Source organism: Salmo trutta, chromosome 20 (assembly GCF_901001165.1).
Source record: "Salmo trutta chromosome 20, fSalTru1.1, whole genome shotgun sequence".
Lineage (NCBI taxonomy): Eukaryota > Metazoa > Chordata > Actinopteri > Salmoniformes > Salmonidae > Salmo > Salmo trutta.
Window position 1 is genome coordinate 33,523,884 of NC_042976.1, and position 14,725 is coordinate 33,538,608.

The 14,725-nt window shown below is 44.7% G+C and overlaps 1 protein-coding gene across 5 annotated transcripts in view; it reads left to right on the plus strand.

Annotated features, from left to right (window-relative positions):
* The window catches only part of kdm6a (lysine (K)-specific demethylase 6A), a 112,272-nt gene that overhangs the window by 81,338 nt on the left and 16,209 nt on the right, over positions 1-14,725 (plus strand). For all 5 annotated transcript variants that reach the window (XM_029703004.1, XM_029703005.1, XM_029703002.1 and 2 more), the window contains 9 exons: positions 463-589; positions 1,470-1,568; positions 2,449-2,668; positions 3,218-3,388; positions 4,181-4,303; positions 10,598-10,675; positions 10,920-11,027; positions 11,220-11,672; positions 12,906-13,795. In XM_029703004.1, coding sequence (XP_029558864.1) covers positions 463-589; positions 1,470-1,568; positions 2,449-2,668; positions 3,218-3,388; positions 4,181-4,303; positions 10,598-10,675; positions 10,920-11,027; positions 11,220-11,672; positions 12,906-13,795 — 2,269 coding nt within the window. The remainder of the gene's footprint in view (positions 1-462; positions 590-1,469; positions 1,569-2,448; positions 2,669-3,217; positions 3,389-4,180; positions 4,304-10,597; positions 10,676-10,919; positions 11,028-11,219; positions 11,673-12,905; positions 13,796-14,725) is intronic.

Sequence of the window (14,725 nt, forward strand, 5' to 3'; positions counted from 1 at the left end):
TTGTTTAGACCTTTGAAGACATGGCTGGTGTGTGTATGGAGGAGGAATCTCCCTCCCTCCCTCCCACTTTCTGCTCTCTCCCTCCCTCTTCTTTAGAAAGCTAGACAGACAAGCCATTTGGTCCGTTTATGAGACTGGTGCTTTTACACACCAGACAGACAGAGCAGTGTCTCTGAGCCTGACAGTGTAGTACTATACCAGTGTATAGTGAATATTAGTGTAATATTAGTCACTCGAGCTGTACCATTGTTATTCGATCTAGCTAGCCTTGGTAATAGACTAGCAGAAAGACCTGCTGGATCAGTGGTAGTGAGAGTTACTATTGCAGACAGTGAAGTGAAGGGTGCTGCTAGCTAGTGGTGCTGTTGACCAGCTAGCAGAAGGCTAGCCCTGCACCCAGACTAGTGGTGGCAGTTGTTGGATCGTCCACCCTCCTAACTCCCCTGGTCTGGTCTCCTCCAGGCTGGATGCATCATACAGTGGAGCTGTTAGGGGACAAAGGCTCCAAGGACAGCTATGCCATCCAGTGTCTGCAGAAGTCGCTAGAAGCAGACCCCAACTCTGGACAGTCCTGGTACTTCCTCGGCAGGTAAGAGGCTTTCCTTTTCTTTTGTTGACATTTTCTTTCATAGTGAATTCCTGCTGGCTCTAGTTACCCTCCAGCAGGTGTGTAAGGCTCAACAGCAGTGTATTGAGTAGGACTCTGCCCATAAGGCATCAAAGCTCACCAGTCTTGTCTGTTCTCTTCTACTGGGTTCAGCCCCAGTCTCACCTGTTTCTCTACATTCTACAGGCCTAGACAGTAGCCGTTTCAGAGCTTCATTGTCTACTTTTCTGATCGCACTGATTATTGATCAGTGATTAATGATCAGTCTTCCCACTGGGAAGACAGCTCATTCTTGTTACACAGAAACCTAAAGATGAATAGCTCTAATTTGTATTAATTTTTTTTTTCAGTTTGCCTTTCTGCTAATCCACACAATTTTATTATGGCTTAGATTTATTTGATTATGGATCATTAGGGTACAGTTGACATGGTTGGGCTAGTGCTAACCTAACGTAGTATGTGTGGAAGAAATGCCTGAAACTTGATCCCCTACATACTGGTCTTGACGAGAATACAAAAAACTGTCGGGGGAGGTTCTCTTCTGCACTGCTTAACCAATCCAATACATGTGGAAGGTGCTACATATGGAAATTGTATCTATATATTTTTTTGCATTGGAATTTCTGAAAATGTCCATAATATATCTGCAGCAATCGTGGAATGATAGGGTTTCACAGTATTACTTACCTGCCAGTGTTGAGATATTCTCATATTGATTTCTCCCACCGGAGTGGCATCTGACTTTGTGGCTGTGTTACCCAGTGGAAATCAAGCGGCCAATGTAGAGATGTCTCTCTGACTTTATCTTTGTATTCATGTTCATGTTGATTAGTAACCAAGCATAATGTGTGTTTCTCTCAAGGTGCTACTCCAGTATTGGGAAAGTCCAGGATGCCTTTATCTCCTACAGACAGTCCATTGACAAGTCTGAGGCCAGCGCTGACACCTGGTGCTCCATAGGGTAAGACCTTACTCACTGCAGCCAGCGTATACTCAACTGTCTGGCTGTAGGACCCTTGGAGAAGTCATGAAGGATTACTCAATCTGAAGGAGTGCAGTGTTTCCCCTAGGGTTTTTTTCAGCAGCGGTGGCAAAGTTGGGGGGGGGGGCTTGCCGGCTGTGGGCGTGGCCAGTGGCACAGTTTTAGAAGCCCACTTGGATGCAGAGACCCAATTTTGCAGTTTTAAAGCTAGTTTCCTGAAATTCTACACATTTTTCCATGGCTTATGCCGTGTTCTTATGTTATCTGAGTGATTTCAAGCAGTATAAATAAATCAATGGGGGCCCCATGACATGACATTTTTGGAATTTTAGATTCTCCCTGACTGTCAAGTTTTTATTTGGGTGATTCTTAGTTCTGAAAGATGTTATTTAAAAAATATATTGTGTTTTCAACATACTTTATATTTGGTTTTAATTGTTGACGTTTACACTGAAACTTTTTACCATCCTCTATATGCTAAATCATATAGGGGAAACACTGGAGTGTGTGTGGATGTGTGTGTTGGCCATAGCAATAGGATTGGAACAGCAGTATTAGCCTATGTCTCTACAGTCTTGGTGCTGTATCGTCTCAAGGAAACTGCAGCTCAGGGGCCCTCTAAGGGGCTGGTTTGGACCCTAGGGGACCCTGCAGCTCCACACTGCAACAGGAGAGGCAGAGAGGGAGTTAGAGGTCCCAAGCAAGTGAAGTGTGGATAGACTTTGGGTGTGGCCACCCGAGGGAGAGGATACACTAAAAACCCTGCCCCCCTCTCCCCGTCACTCATTCATTCTTACTTTCTCTCCCTCCCTCTTTCCCTCCCTCTCTACCTCCCTCTTTCCCTCCCTCTCTCCCCTAGTGTGCTGTACCAGCAGCAGAACCAGCCTATGGATGCACTGCAGGCCTACATTTGTGCAGTGCAGCTGGACCACAGTCACGCAGCCGCCTGGATGGACCTGGGCACGCTCTATGAATCCTGCGGGCAGCCGCACGACGCCATCAAGTGTTACATCAACGCCACCCGCAGCAAGTCCTGCACTAACACCGCCGCCCTCACACACCGCATTAAGCTGCTGCAGGTAAGCAGGGAGGGAGGGAGGGATACATATGCAGAGATGTACACACACACACACATGCACACACCAACCAACCAGTAACCAAAGATTTCAGCTGGCCCTTTTCTGTTAAATGTTGTGGTGTGTGTTGGGTTGTTTTGTGCTTTGTTGTGTTGTGGTGTATCATACAAGTGTTTTTAGAGCTCTATTTTGTACATTTGTTTATTGTTGTTTATTTTACGGACTGTGACGTAATTCTGTGATTTTTGATTTGACTCATTGATATATGAACACTGATTCATATTGATGCGATACTACACATTCTCATCAGTAATCGTAAAGACAATCTCATGGCATTGACCATTCTTTGAGTGATTCTTTTCATTTGACTTTATATCATCTCTGAAGAGGCTGTATTTCTTGTACAAGTACCTATACTATAACTGATTGACTTAGTAGAAAGTATTACAGTACTATACTCCAAGGTGCTCAGTACGTAGTGTCACTGGATTGTCCTACCGTACCGTAAACCAGTACTGAAATGTGTCTTTACACCATTTCCTCCTCCTATAGGCTCAGTTGTGTAACCCTCAGCCAGGTAGTCTTGCGGGGGGGAAGGGTACTAAAATGCTTCCTAGTATTGAGGAGGCGTGGAGCCTGCCCATCCCTGCTGAGCTCACCTCCAGACAGGGGGGCCTGAACACTGCAGCAGGCAGCCCAGGGTCACAGACACCGCAGCAGCAGGTGAGACCACTAGAGACCGTTAACACCCAGCTAACAAACCCTTAGTACTACTACTGCCTAACCTGTCCTGTCCTGGTGCATCTCAATAGTCTTCTCCTTTTCTCTCCTCTCATTGCCACTGATTGGAAAACTCAGGATAGGTGAAATACAGTGGATGCCCACAGGCAATATTTGCATTCATCTGTCTAGAAACGTTTGCATCAGTGCAGAAAAAGCGAAGGAGTTGAGACGAGAATCGCCCTCACTAACACTAACCTCACATATAATAGATTTAGTAGAGGAAATTCTCTGTGTGGTTCCTAATACAACAGTACAAGTCATCAGTCAATGCTACTCTCACTCACCCATCAACTCTGTTTGATATGACATGCACAGAATGAATGGAAACTTCTGATATGGAATTGTTATATGTTAGTGACTCTGAATGATATCTGATGAATTCTCAACTTGCCTGCCATATCTTTTTTTTCTTGGACGACCGTTTGACATTAAAACTACCTTGGCACCAAAGGTTTGATGGCAAACGGTGGTAACCCAAATATTTAAGTTCCTTATGTTTCATATCAAATTCATCTCATTCCTCCTGCCAAGAAAAAAAGACAAGACTGTCACACACACTGTTGGCTCTGAGATTTGTGATTAGATGTATCAATAAGGTTGTTGTCGGGGTTGTGGGTTCTGTTCTTAGTCCAAACCCTCTACACATAGTAACAGAACCATCCTCCCCCCTCCTTTCCTGCCTCTCCCAATAATCCTCCGCCCTCTCTCCCCCATAACCCGCCTCTCCGCCAGGCGTCTAAGTCCCACCAGGATGGTGAGGGAGGCCAGGGCCAAACGCACGTTTCCCCCCATCCCAGCCACACTGACTGTCAGGCCAGCCCCGCCAAGAGAAAACGCACCGCCAGCCCGGCTAAGGTATGGTTCAGTCCTTAACAATGTTCCCTCAAACATTTTTTGCCACTGAGCAAATTTCAGGTTTGCTGAGCGCAAACTTGAACATTGTGAAAATTCTGTGCAACTTCTGGCGTGCATTTACTGTGAATCAAATCAAATGTATTTATATAGCCCTTCTTACATCAGCTGATATATCAAAGTGCTGTACAGAAACCCAGCCTAAAACCCCAAACAGCAAGCAATGCAGGTATAGAAGCACAGTGGCTAGGAAAAACTCCCTAGAAAGGCCAAAACCTAGGAAGAAACCTAGAGAGGAACCAGGCTATGAGCTGTGCCCAGTCTTCTTCTGGCTGTGCTGGGTGGAGATTATAACAGAACATGGCCAAGATGTTCATAAATGACCAGCATGGTCAAATAATAGTAATCACAGCGAACAGGTCAGGGTTCCATAGCCGCAGGCAGAACAGTTGAAACTGGAGCAGCAGCACGGCTAGGTGGACTGGGGGCAACAAGGAGTCATCATGCCAGGTAGTCCTGAGGCATGGTCCTAGGGCTCAGGTCCTCAAAGAAAGAAAGAAAGAAAGAAAAAGAAAGAGAGCATACTTAAATTCACACAGGTCACCGGATAAGACAAGAGAAATACTCCAGATATAACAGACTGGCCCTAGCCCCCCGATACATAAACTACTGCAGCGTAAATACTGGAGGCTGATACAGGAGGGGTCAGGAGATACTGTGGCCCCATCAAATGATACCCCCGGACAGGGCCAAACAAGCAGGATATAACCCCACCCACTTTGCCAAAGCACAGTTCCCACACCACTAGAGGGATATCTTCAACCACCAACTTACCATCCTGAGACAAGGCCGAGTATAGCCCACAAAGATCTCCGCCACGTCACAACCCAAGGGGGGCGCCAACCCAGACAGGAAGACCACGTCAGTGACTCAACCCACTCAAGTGACGCACCCCTCCTAGGGACGGCATGGAAGAGCACCAGTAATCCAGTGACTCGGCCCCTGTAATAGGGTTAGAGGCAGAGAATCCCAGTGGAGAGAGGGGAACCGGCTAGGCAGAGACAGCAAGGGCGGTTCGTTGCTCCAGTGCCTTTCCGTTCACCTTCACACTCCTGGGCCAGACTACACTCAATCATAGGACCTACTGAAGAGATGAGTCTTCAATAAAGACTTAAAGGTTGAGACCGAGTCTCCGTCTCTCACATGGGTAGGCAGACCATTCCATAAAAATTGAGCTCTAAAGGAGAAAGCCCTGCCTCCAGCTGTTTGCTTAGAAATTCTAGGGACAATTAGGAGGCCTGCGTCTTGTGACCGTAGTGTACGTGTAGGTATGTACGGCAGGACCAAATCGGAAAGATGGGTAGGAGGAAGCCCATGTATTGCTTTGTAGGTTAGCAGTAAAACCTTAACTTCTTCGTGACAGGGGCAGTATTCGGAAATTCAGATGAATAACGTGCCCAAATTAAACTGCCTGCTATTCGGGCCCAGAAGGTAGGATATGCATAGTATTAGTAGATTTGGATAGAAAACACTCTGAAGTTTCTACAACTGTTTGAATGATGTCTGTGAGTATAACAGAACTCATATGGCAGGCAAAAACCTGAGAAAAAATCCAACCAGGAAGTGGTTTGTAGTTTTTCAACTTATTGCCTTTCCAAACTACAGTGTCTGTGGGGTCATTTTGCACTTCCTAAGGCTTCCACTAGATGTCAGCAGTCTTTAGAACCTTGTTTCATGCTTCTACTGTTACTGGGAAGAGAATACGAGCTGTCTCAAGCCTGAGACCAACGAGTTGTTTACTGCGCAGGCACACAGGTGCGCCGTTCCTTCTTTTTCCTCTGTAATGAATACGCTATTGTCCGGTTGGAATATTATTGAAGATTTATGTTAAAAAGACCCTAAGGATTGTTTTTACGAACGGTAATGGAACTATTTGACTTTTCATCTCGGGTTTTGCGCTCACGCATTATGCCTTTGGATTAGTGATCTGAACGCGCGAACAAAACGGAGGTATTTGGACATAAATATGGAGTTTATCGAACAAAATGAACATTTCTTGTGGGAGTCCTGGGAGTGCATTCCGACGAAGATCAGCAAAGTTAAGTGAAGATTTATAATACTATTTCTGAGTTTAGTTGACTCCAGAACTTGGCGGGTAACTGTAAAGTTTGCTTTGATGGCTGAGTTCTGTACTCAGAATATTGAACAATGTGCTTTCGCCGTAAAGCTATTTTGAAATCTGACACAGCATTTGCATTAAGGAGAAGTGTATCTATAATTCTTTCAATAACTGTTGTAAATTTTATCAACATTTTTTTTATGAGTATTTTTGTAAACTGATGTGCTCATTCACCGGTAGTTTTGGAGGCAATACATTTTCTGAACATTACGCGGCAATGTAAAATGGGGTTTATGGATAGAAATAATAACTTTATCGAACAAAACATACATGTATTGTGTAACATTGAGTCCTGGGATTGTCATCTGATGAAGATCATCAAAGGTTAGTGATTAATTTTAGCTGTATTTCTGTTTTTTGTGACGCATCTCCTTGCTTGGAAAATGGCTATGTGGTTTTTCTTGTTTAGGCGCTGTCCTAACATAATCTTATGTTATGCTTTCGCCGTAAAGCCCTTTTGAAATAGGACAATGTGGTTGGATTAATGAGAAGTGTATCTAGCGTCCCACATGTCCCAGAGAGGTTAATCATCCCTTGTCTTAACAGGAAGCCAGTGTAGGGAGGCTAGCACTGGAGTAATATGATCAAATGGTTTTGTTCTAGTCAGGATTCTAGCAGCCGTATTTAGCACTAACTGAAGTTTATTTAGTGCTTTATCCGGGTAGCCGGAAAGTAGACCATTGCAGTAGTCTAACCTAGAAGTAACAAAAGCAAGGATACATTTTTCTGCCTCAATTTTTGACAGAACATTTCTGATCTTTGCAATGTTACGCAGATGGAAAAAAAGCTGTCCTTGAAACAATCTTGATATGTTCGTCAAAAGAGAGATCAGGGTCCAGAGTAATGCCGAGGTCCTTCACACTTTTATTTGAGACGACTGTACAACCATCAAGATTAATTGTCAGATTCAACAGAAGATCTCTTTGTTTCCTGGGACCTAGAACAAGCATCTCTGTTTTGTCCGAGTTTAAAAGTAGAAAGTTTGCAGCCATCCACTTCCTTATGTCTGAAACACAGGCTTCCAGCGAGGGCAATTTTGGGGCTTCACCATGTTTCATTGAAATGTACAGCTGTGTATCATCCGCATAGCAGTGAAAGTTAACATTATGTTTTCGAATGACATCCCCAAGAGGTAAAATATATAGTGAAACCAATAGTGGTCCTAAAACGGAACCTTGAGGAACACCGAAATTTACAGTTGATTTGTCAGAGCACAAACCATTCACAGAGACAAACTGATATCTTTCCAACAGATAAGATCTAAACCAGGCCAGAACTTGTCCGTGTAGACCAATTTGGGTTTCCAATCTCTCCAAAAGAATGTGGTGATCGATGGTATCAAATGCAGCACTAAGGTCTAGGAGCACGAAGACAGATGCAGAGCCTCGGTCTGACCCCATTAAAAGGTCATTTACCACCTTCACAAGTGCGGTCTCAGTGCTATGGTGGGGTCTAAAACCAGACTGAAGCATTTCGTATACATTGTTTGTCTTCAGGAAGGCAGTGACAACAGCTTTTTCAAAAAATGTTGAGATGAATGGGAGATTCGATATAGGCCGATAGTTTTTTATATTTTCTGGGTCAAGGTTTGGCTTTTTCAAGAGAGGCTTTATTACTGCCACTTTTACTGAGTTTGGTACACATCCGGTGGATAGAGAGCCGTTTATTATGTTCAACATAGGAGGGCCAAGCACAGGAAGCAGCTCTTTCAGTAGTTTATTTGGAATAGGGTCCAGTATGCATCTTGAAGGTTTAGAGGCCATGATTATTTTCATCATTGTGTCAAGAGATATGGTACTAAAACACTTGAGTGTCACCCTTGATCCTAGGTCCTGGCAGAGTTGTGCAGACTCGGGACAACTGAGCTTTGGAGGAATACGCAGATTTAAAGAGGGGTCCATAATTTGCTTTCTAATGATCATGATATTTTCCTCAAAGAAGTTCATGAATTTATTACTGCTGAAGTGAAAGCCATCCTCTCTTGGGGAATGCTGCTTTTTAGTTAGCTTTGCGACGTTATCAAAAATAAATTTTGGATTGTTCTTATTTTCCTCAATTAGGTTGGAAAAATGGGATGATCGAGCAGCAGTGAGGGCTCTTCGATACTGTACGGTACTGTCTTTCCAAGCTAATCGGAAGACTTCCAGTTTGGTGTGGCGCCTTTTCCGTTCCAATTTTCTGGAAGCTTGCTTCAGAGCTCGGGCATTTTCTGTTTACCAGGGAGCTAGTTTCTTATGACAAATGTTTTTAGGGGTGCAACTTCATCTATGGTATTGCGCAAGGTTAAATTGAGTTCCTCAGTTAGGTGGTTAACTGATTTTTGTCCTCTGACGTCCTTGGGTAGGCAGAGGGAGTCTGGAAGGACATCAAGGAATATTTTGGGTTGTCTGAGAATTTATAGCATGACTTTTGATGCTCCTTGGTTGGGGTCTGAGCAGATTATTTGTTGTGATTGCAAACGTAATAAAATGGTGGTCCGATAGTCCAGGATTATGAGGAAAAACATTAAGATCCACAACATTTATTACATGGGACAAAACTAGGTCCAGAGTATGACTGTGGCAGTGACTAGGTCCGGAGACATGTTGGACAAAACCCACTGAGTTGATGATGGCTCCGAAAGCCTTTTGGAGTGGGTCTGTGGACTTTTCCACGTGAATATTAAAGTCACCAAAAATTTGAATATTATCTGCTATGACTACAAGGTCCGATAGGAATTCAGGGAACTCGGTGAGGAACGCTGTATATGGCCCAGGAGGCCTGTAAACGGTAGCTATAAAAAGTGATTGAGTAGGCTGCATAGATTTCATGACTAGAAGCTCAAAAGACAAAAACGTCTGGTTTTTTTTTGTAAATTGAAATTTGCTATCGTAAATGTTAGTAACACCTCCGCCCTTGCGGAATGCGTGGGGGATATGGTCACTAATGTAACCAGGAGGTGAGGCCTCATTTAACACAATAAATTCACTGAGGCTGAACACTGAACACTGAGGCTGTACCCGCTTTAAGTTATAGTTATAACAGTGGCCAAGTTGATCATAATGTAGGCCTATCACTGGCCTACCATAAAAAACTATGGGGAAAATGCATCCCATAACATATTAACGTGGAAATAGCTGTTCTATCATTCAGCCTAGAGTAGCAGCCAATATGTGGTGTTCCATGTTGGCCTACACTCCATGAGACATTTGGGAAAAAAACATGTAGGGATAGACATTAACCTGTTTATCCACTTGTCATTCAGACAAGGCGGTGACTGAAAATGTTGTGTTGAAGAAACCACTTTTCAAAATAAAATTCATTATTATGCCCATACCATTATTAGATAATCTGACAAATTATGCTACCCTCTGACTTTTGGCTACTTAGCTTATTCAAGCCTGCCCCGAAATACAACACTGCCCCTTACAGTAAAAAAGCTCTTTACCTGACTTGCTTTTCAAAGATGGCTAGAAATGCACATGTTTTGTGCTCTTGTAGCAAGCAACCACTCCCCCATTGCTGTCTAGAAATGAGCTATATCTGGGCTAATAACTTGCTTACTAGCAAAGAATATGAACAAATGTACACACCTAGCTACATGCAGCACTTGCTTTGATCTCGAAACAAGCACATTTATTCACGACCACTCATGCTGTAAACACAGTCCAGTTCAAAGTGAATGGCACAGATCCATATGTGGCAATGGTCTATTTGCATATAGGGATTCTGCAGCTCTGATTGGTTATGGCGCACCGGTCTGTGTATGGGCCTGAGTCAATGCAATAGAATCGTACTCCAATGCGCTCTGGCTACAAGAAAATCTCTTCCATAGTTTGTTTTGTTTCGCTATGTTGCATTGAAAGTGGCTAACATTGTGTTGATTCAATCACAATTTGCACAGTAAAGGGAAACGTTGATAGTGTTAACTAAGGGGGAAAACTAGAAATGTAGGTGAAGTTCAACCCTGCGGCTGCGCGCAGCTTAGAGGTAACATTGGTCCTTAACCCAGCCTAATGTCAGAACCCAGAACCAAATCTCTGTCACGCCAACCCTATACCAGCTTTGTGAACGCAAATAGGAATTATGCCAAAATTGATACAAGCTTTATTGCCAAGTATCTCTCTCTGATCCCACAGAGTGCTGTGGACCTGTGGACCAACCACCCGGTACAACACCAGATCCCCAGCTGGTACCTAACACCACAGAAACTACAGGTGGGTTCTGCTCTTCCAATCAAACCATACCAGTGTCTGATTCTAATCAAATGAGTCAGACCTGAACTGTATTTGTTACATGTGAGTCATTTTACAGACTCTACAACCCTTCTCCAAAGCAACTTTGCAGTATAAAGCAACTTGCGTACTGAATAGTAAGCATAAAAAGCCATAAGCAAAACACTTCAGAATGTAAATAGTTAACAATGGTTCTAAATGCCTGTACCTTTCCATCCTCTTCTAGCTCCTGGATCAGCTCCGGACCAACCGGGCCAGTCTGAAACCACCACAGATGCAGATGCTGGACCAGCTGGAAAAACAGTTCTCCCTCATGCAGCAGCATCAACATCAGGTACACACACACACATGCACGCACACACACACATGCACACACACATGCACACACGCACACACACACACATGCACACACACACACATGCACACACACATTCACACACACACACAGATAAGCAAACACCACACATTTTATTATTAACAGTATTCAAACTGTTGTCTCTCTCCCATCACCCCTTTAATTGGCTAGGTGAGACAGCAGGCAGCAGGACAGTTGCGGCCCACCCTACCCAACGGCCCCTCGCTGTCCCCAAACTCCCTCCCCTCCCCTCACCCCCTCTCCCGGACTTCGCCCGTCAGTCAAACCACAGCCCGTCCCCCCTGTACTGCTCAGCCAATGGCCAACACATCTTTATCTTCAAGTCCCCTTGGGCAGCTAGGCAATCCAGAGGGGGGAACTGTGGGCAATAATCGCACTCCCGGTCTACCGGGTGCAGGGACGTTACCGGGCGGTCTAATGGGAGGTGGCGGTAGTAATGGAAACGTGCCTTACCTACAGCAGAACTGTCTACCTCACAACTGCAATGCCACTAGTACCAGTAACCCCAGTACCCCCACCAGCAACAACACCAGTCACAGCGGTAATAGTACCAGTAATGTAGAGGAGGCCTGGAAGAGCCAGCAACGTACCAACTCCACTCAGGTACATATCTTTTTGTTTCAGTCTCTCTTTAATTCTGACGAGTTCTTTATCTCTCTCTCACTTTCACTCTTGTTCTATCTTGTTTGCTAACTGTTTGTATCTATCTTGTAAGGATGTAACATTTCACCATAACACATCGGCCCCCAGTTCAAATGTTAAAGATAAGACCGCATCGGTCCGCTGACACCAAACCGATCCAAATGTAGTATGCATCGGTCGAAAATCTATTCAAATGTTACTAATTGCCGATTCATTAAAAAGTTTTGAAAATACCTAATCTTTTGTGACAATTGATGCGGCCTCCTCTTCAGTGTCAAACTAAGCATATAACTGTTAAGTCATTGATCTACAAGTCATTTTTTGCATGCCAAACAACCATAGGTAATATCAGTAGCCTAGTCAAACTGCTCACTGTTCCCAGCTTCGTGCACTGACCAACACGAGGTAGGCATCCTCTTCCTGATCTTGCACATCTGCGCGGCACCTTAAGCATTCAAATGCTGAAATGGTTAGCTTGATATTGAGCTTTAATAGTTGAGTGACAGCTAATGTAATTTGCTAGGTTATTGTTACCAATGGATTATTATAAACTGTGTGGTTTGAGCCCTGAATGCTGATAGCCGTGATATATCAGACCGTATTCCACGGATATTTATTTATTTTTACTGCTCTAATTTCATTGGTAACCAGTTTATAATAGCAATAAGGCACCATTTTCAATTGAGCAATAAGGCTCGAGGGGGTGTGGTATATGGCCAATATACCACGGCTAAGGGCTCTATCCAGGCACTCCGCAATGCGTCGTTCATAAGAACAGTCCAAATCCATTCAGGGAGACGCACACAAACACAGCGCAGACAGATCCAGCTCATGAGCTCCATTAGCAGCGGATTTAAATTTCTAATAGAAAATGAATGTATTTATGCAGCAAAAGTGCATCGAATCAATCCGTTATCAAACCAAATCGCGTCGATTCGTTCTCTAAATCAGACCGAATCATTTAAAACTGAAACGTATCATTGCCCATGCATCTAACTAGATGCGTATTGATCATCTTGAAAGGGAAAGATTCATATTCCTACTATCTTGTGAATTCTCTATTGCTCACTCTTTCACTCAACCTCCTTTAATTTTGCTCTGACTTGGTCTGTCACTCCGTTTTCTTGTTTTGCATCTCATTAACTGTCTTGACCCTCATCGCTGATCAGTCTGTTTTTCTCCCCCTCTATCCAGGGGCTTCACAAAGGTCCAGGTTCACATTCGGCAGGTCCCAATGGAGAACACCCTTTCTCTTCATCCTCCTCCCAGGCCGCTGGATCCGGTGCTCAAATTCTAAATCAGGTCGGACATTCTACCGGGCCCTGCCCTGCCTCCTCTTCCTCGCCCCAGAGAGCCGGTGCCCCTAACCACCTCCCCTCCTTGCCCCTCCACTCCGCCACCACTACCTCAGTGGCCCAAACCAAAGAGACCATGCCTTCAGGAAGCAGCAGTGGATTGGCCACCACCACAGGGACGTCGCTTAGTTCCGGTACCACTGCCCCTATGCAGGGATTGGCTAATCACATCCAGCAGGGGGCGGTGACCACAGACAGCTCGTGGAGCCAATCCCAGCCCGGCTCTCCTCCTCCGGGTGCGCTCAGTTCAGACAATCCTCAGCTCTCAGCCTTGCTCATGGGAAAAGCCAGTAATAAGGATGTTACTAACCACGCTAATAATAATAATAATCACGGTGGTGTTAATCAAGGAGCCACCATGGACAATAACATCAAGGTCAACAACATCCACCCGGGTGTCCACCACGGAGGTCCCAAACCCCTGTCGGAACGCTCTGTGGCCTCCTCGCCCCTCTCAGCCATGTCCGCCTCCACCCCCTCCCCCCCGCGCTGCGCCGACCACCACCCCCTCACAGCCAACAGCCTTACCAGCCTTATCAGCAGCCCGTCCAACAGCGGAACCACCGGTACCGCCACCACTACTCCACAGGTCAACGGTAAGGGGCTAGAGGACTCTCGGAGCCCAGTGAAGGTAGAGCCCACTGGGGTGTCTCACAGCAGGCCGGCCCTGGCCCCATGGTCCTCAGTCTCTATCTACCCCAGCTCCAGCCAGGTGCTCAAAGCATGCAGGTAGGACATCATATCCTTCTATCACATCAGTCACATTTAATTTGTAACCTTTGGCGTGCTTTTTTGAAAGAAGTCAATGGCCATAGGATGGATTTTTCAAATGCTGTATGTTCTAATGCAATGTAGTGTATTTTTCTTGTAAAGGCCATACCAACTACAGCAGTGGTGTTCAAACTTTTTCAGCAGGGACCCCGTTTTTTTCTCTGGCAGGAATTTGACTCCAAATTTAATGACGCAACCTTAAAATCTGCAAATTTAGATCTTTACGTCAACAAATAACCTTCAATTCATTTTTTTCATCTATCAAAATAATCAAAATAAAAAAAACATTTACCAAAAAAATTATCTCCAAATGAGCTTTCTTGTATATTGTCCCATACAATAATCTGTACTCTTAATGTTTTGTTCCAATTTTGGCGACCCCACTGCAATTCCCCCGTGACCCCAACTTGAATACCCCGAACTCACCGTCTGTGTCATATAGAGTTATTGTGGGGGTCGCTGCTGACTGTTTGGTTTGAGTTGCAACTTGAAGGTCTTGGTGCTGTAGCAGCCCAGCCTGGCCGTATTGGCTAGTTAGCCCTTAGCCTGGCCTGTTTCAGTTCTGGTCTGGGCAGCCAAATGGTGTATTTGTGGCCCACTGAGTGTGGGGATTGTGCTCTGATGTAGGTCAGGCTATCAGTGGGTTGGAGAGGTATTGTGCTGATGACTAGGTAGATGACTAATGTTTCCGAAAGGGGTATATATGGTGTGTACAAGGAGTGTCCAGTAACTGATAAGGGTATAGAGATCCTGACCAGTAAGCCATGTGTACACAACCTGAGCCATAGGTGTTATTCTACTGCACATATACTGCTCTGTGTATGACTATAGCTTTGGTGAACCGCTACTCTAGGGTTCTTTCTCTTACTGAGCCTCAAAGTACAGGTT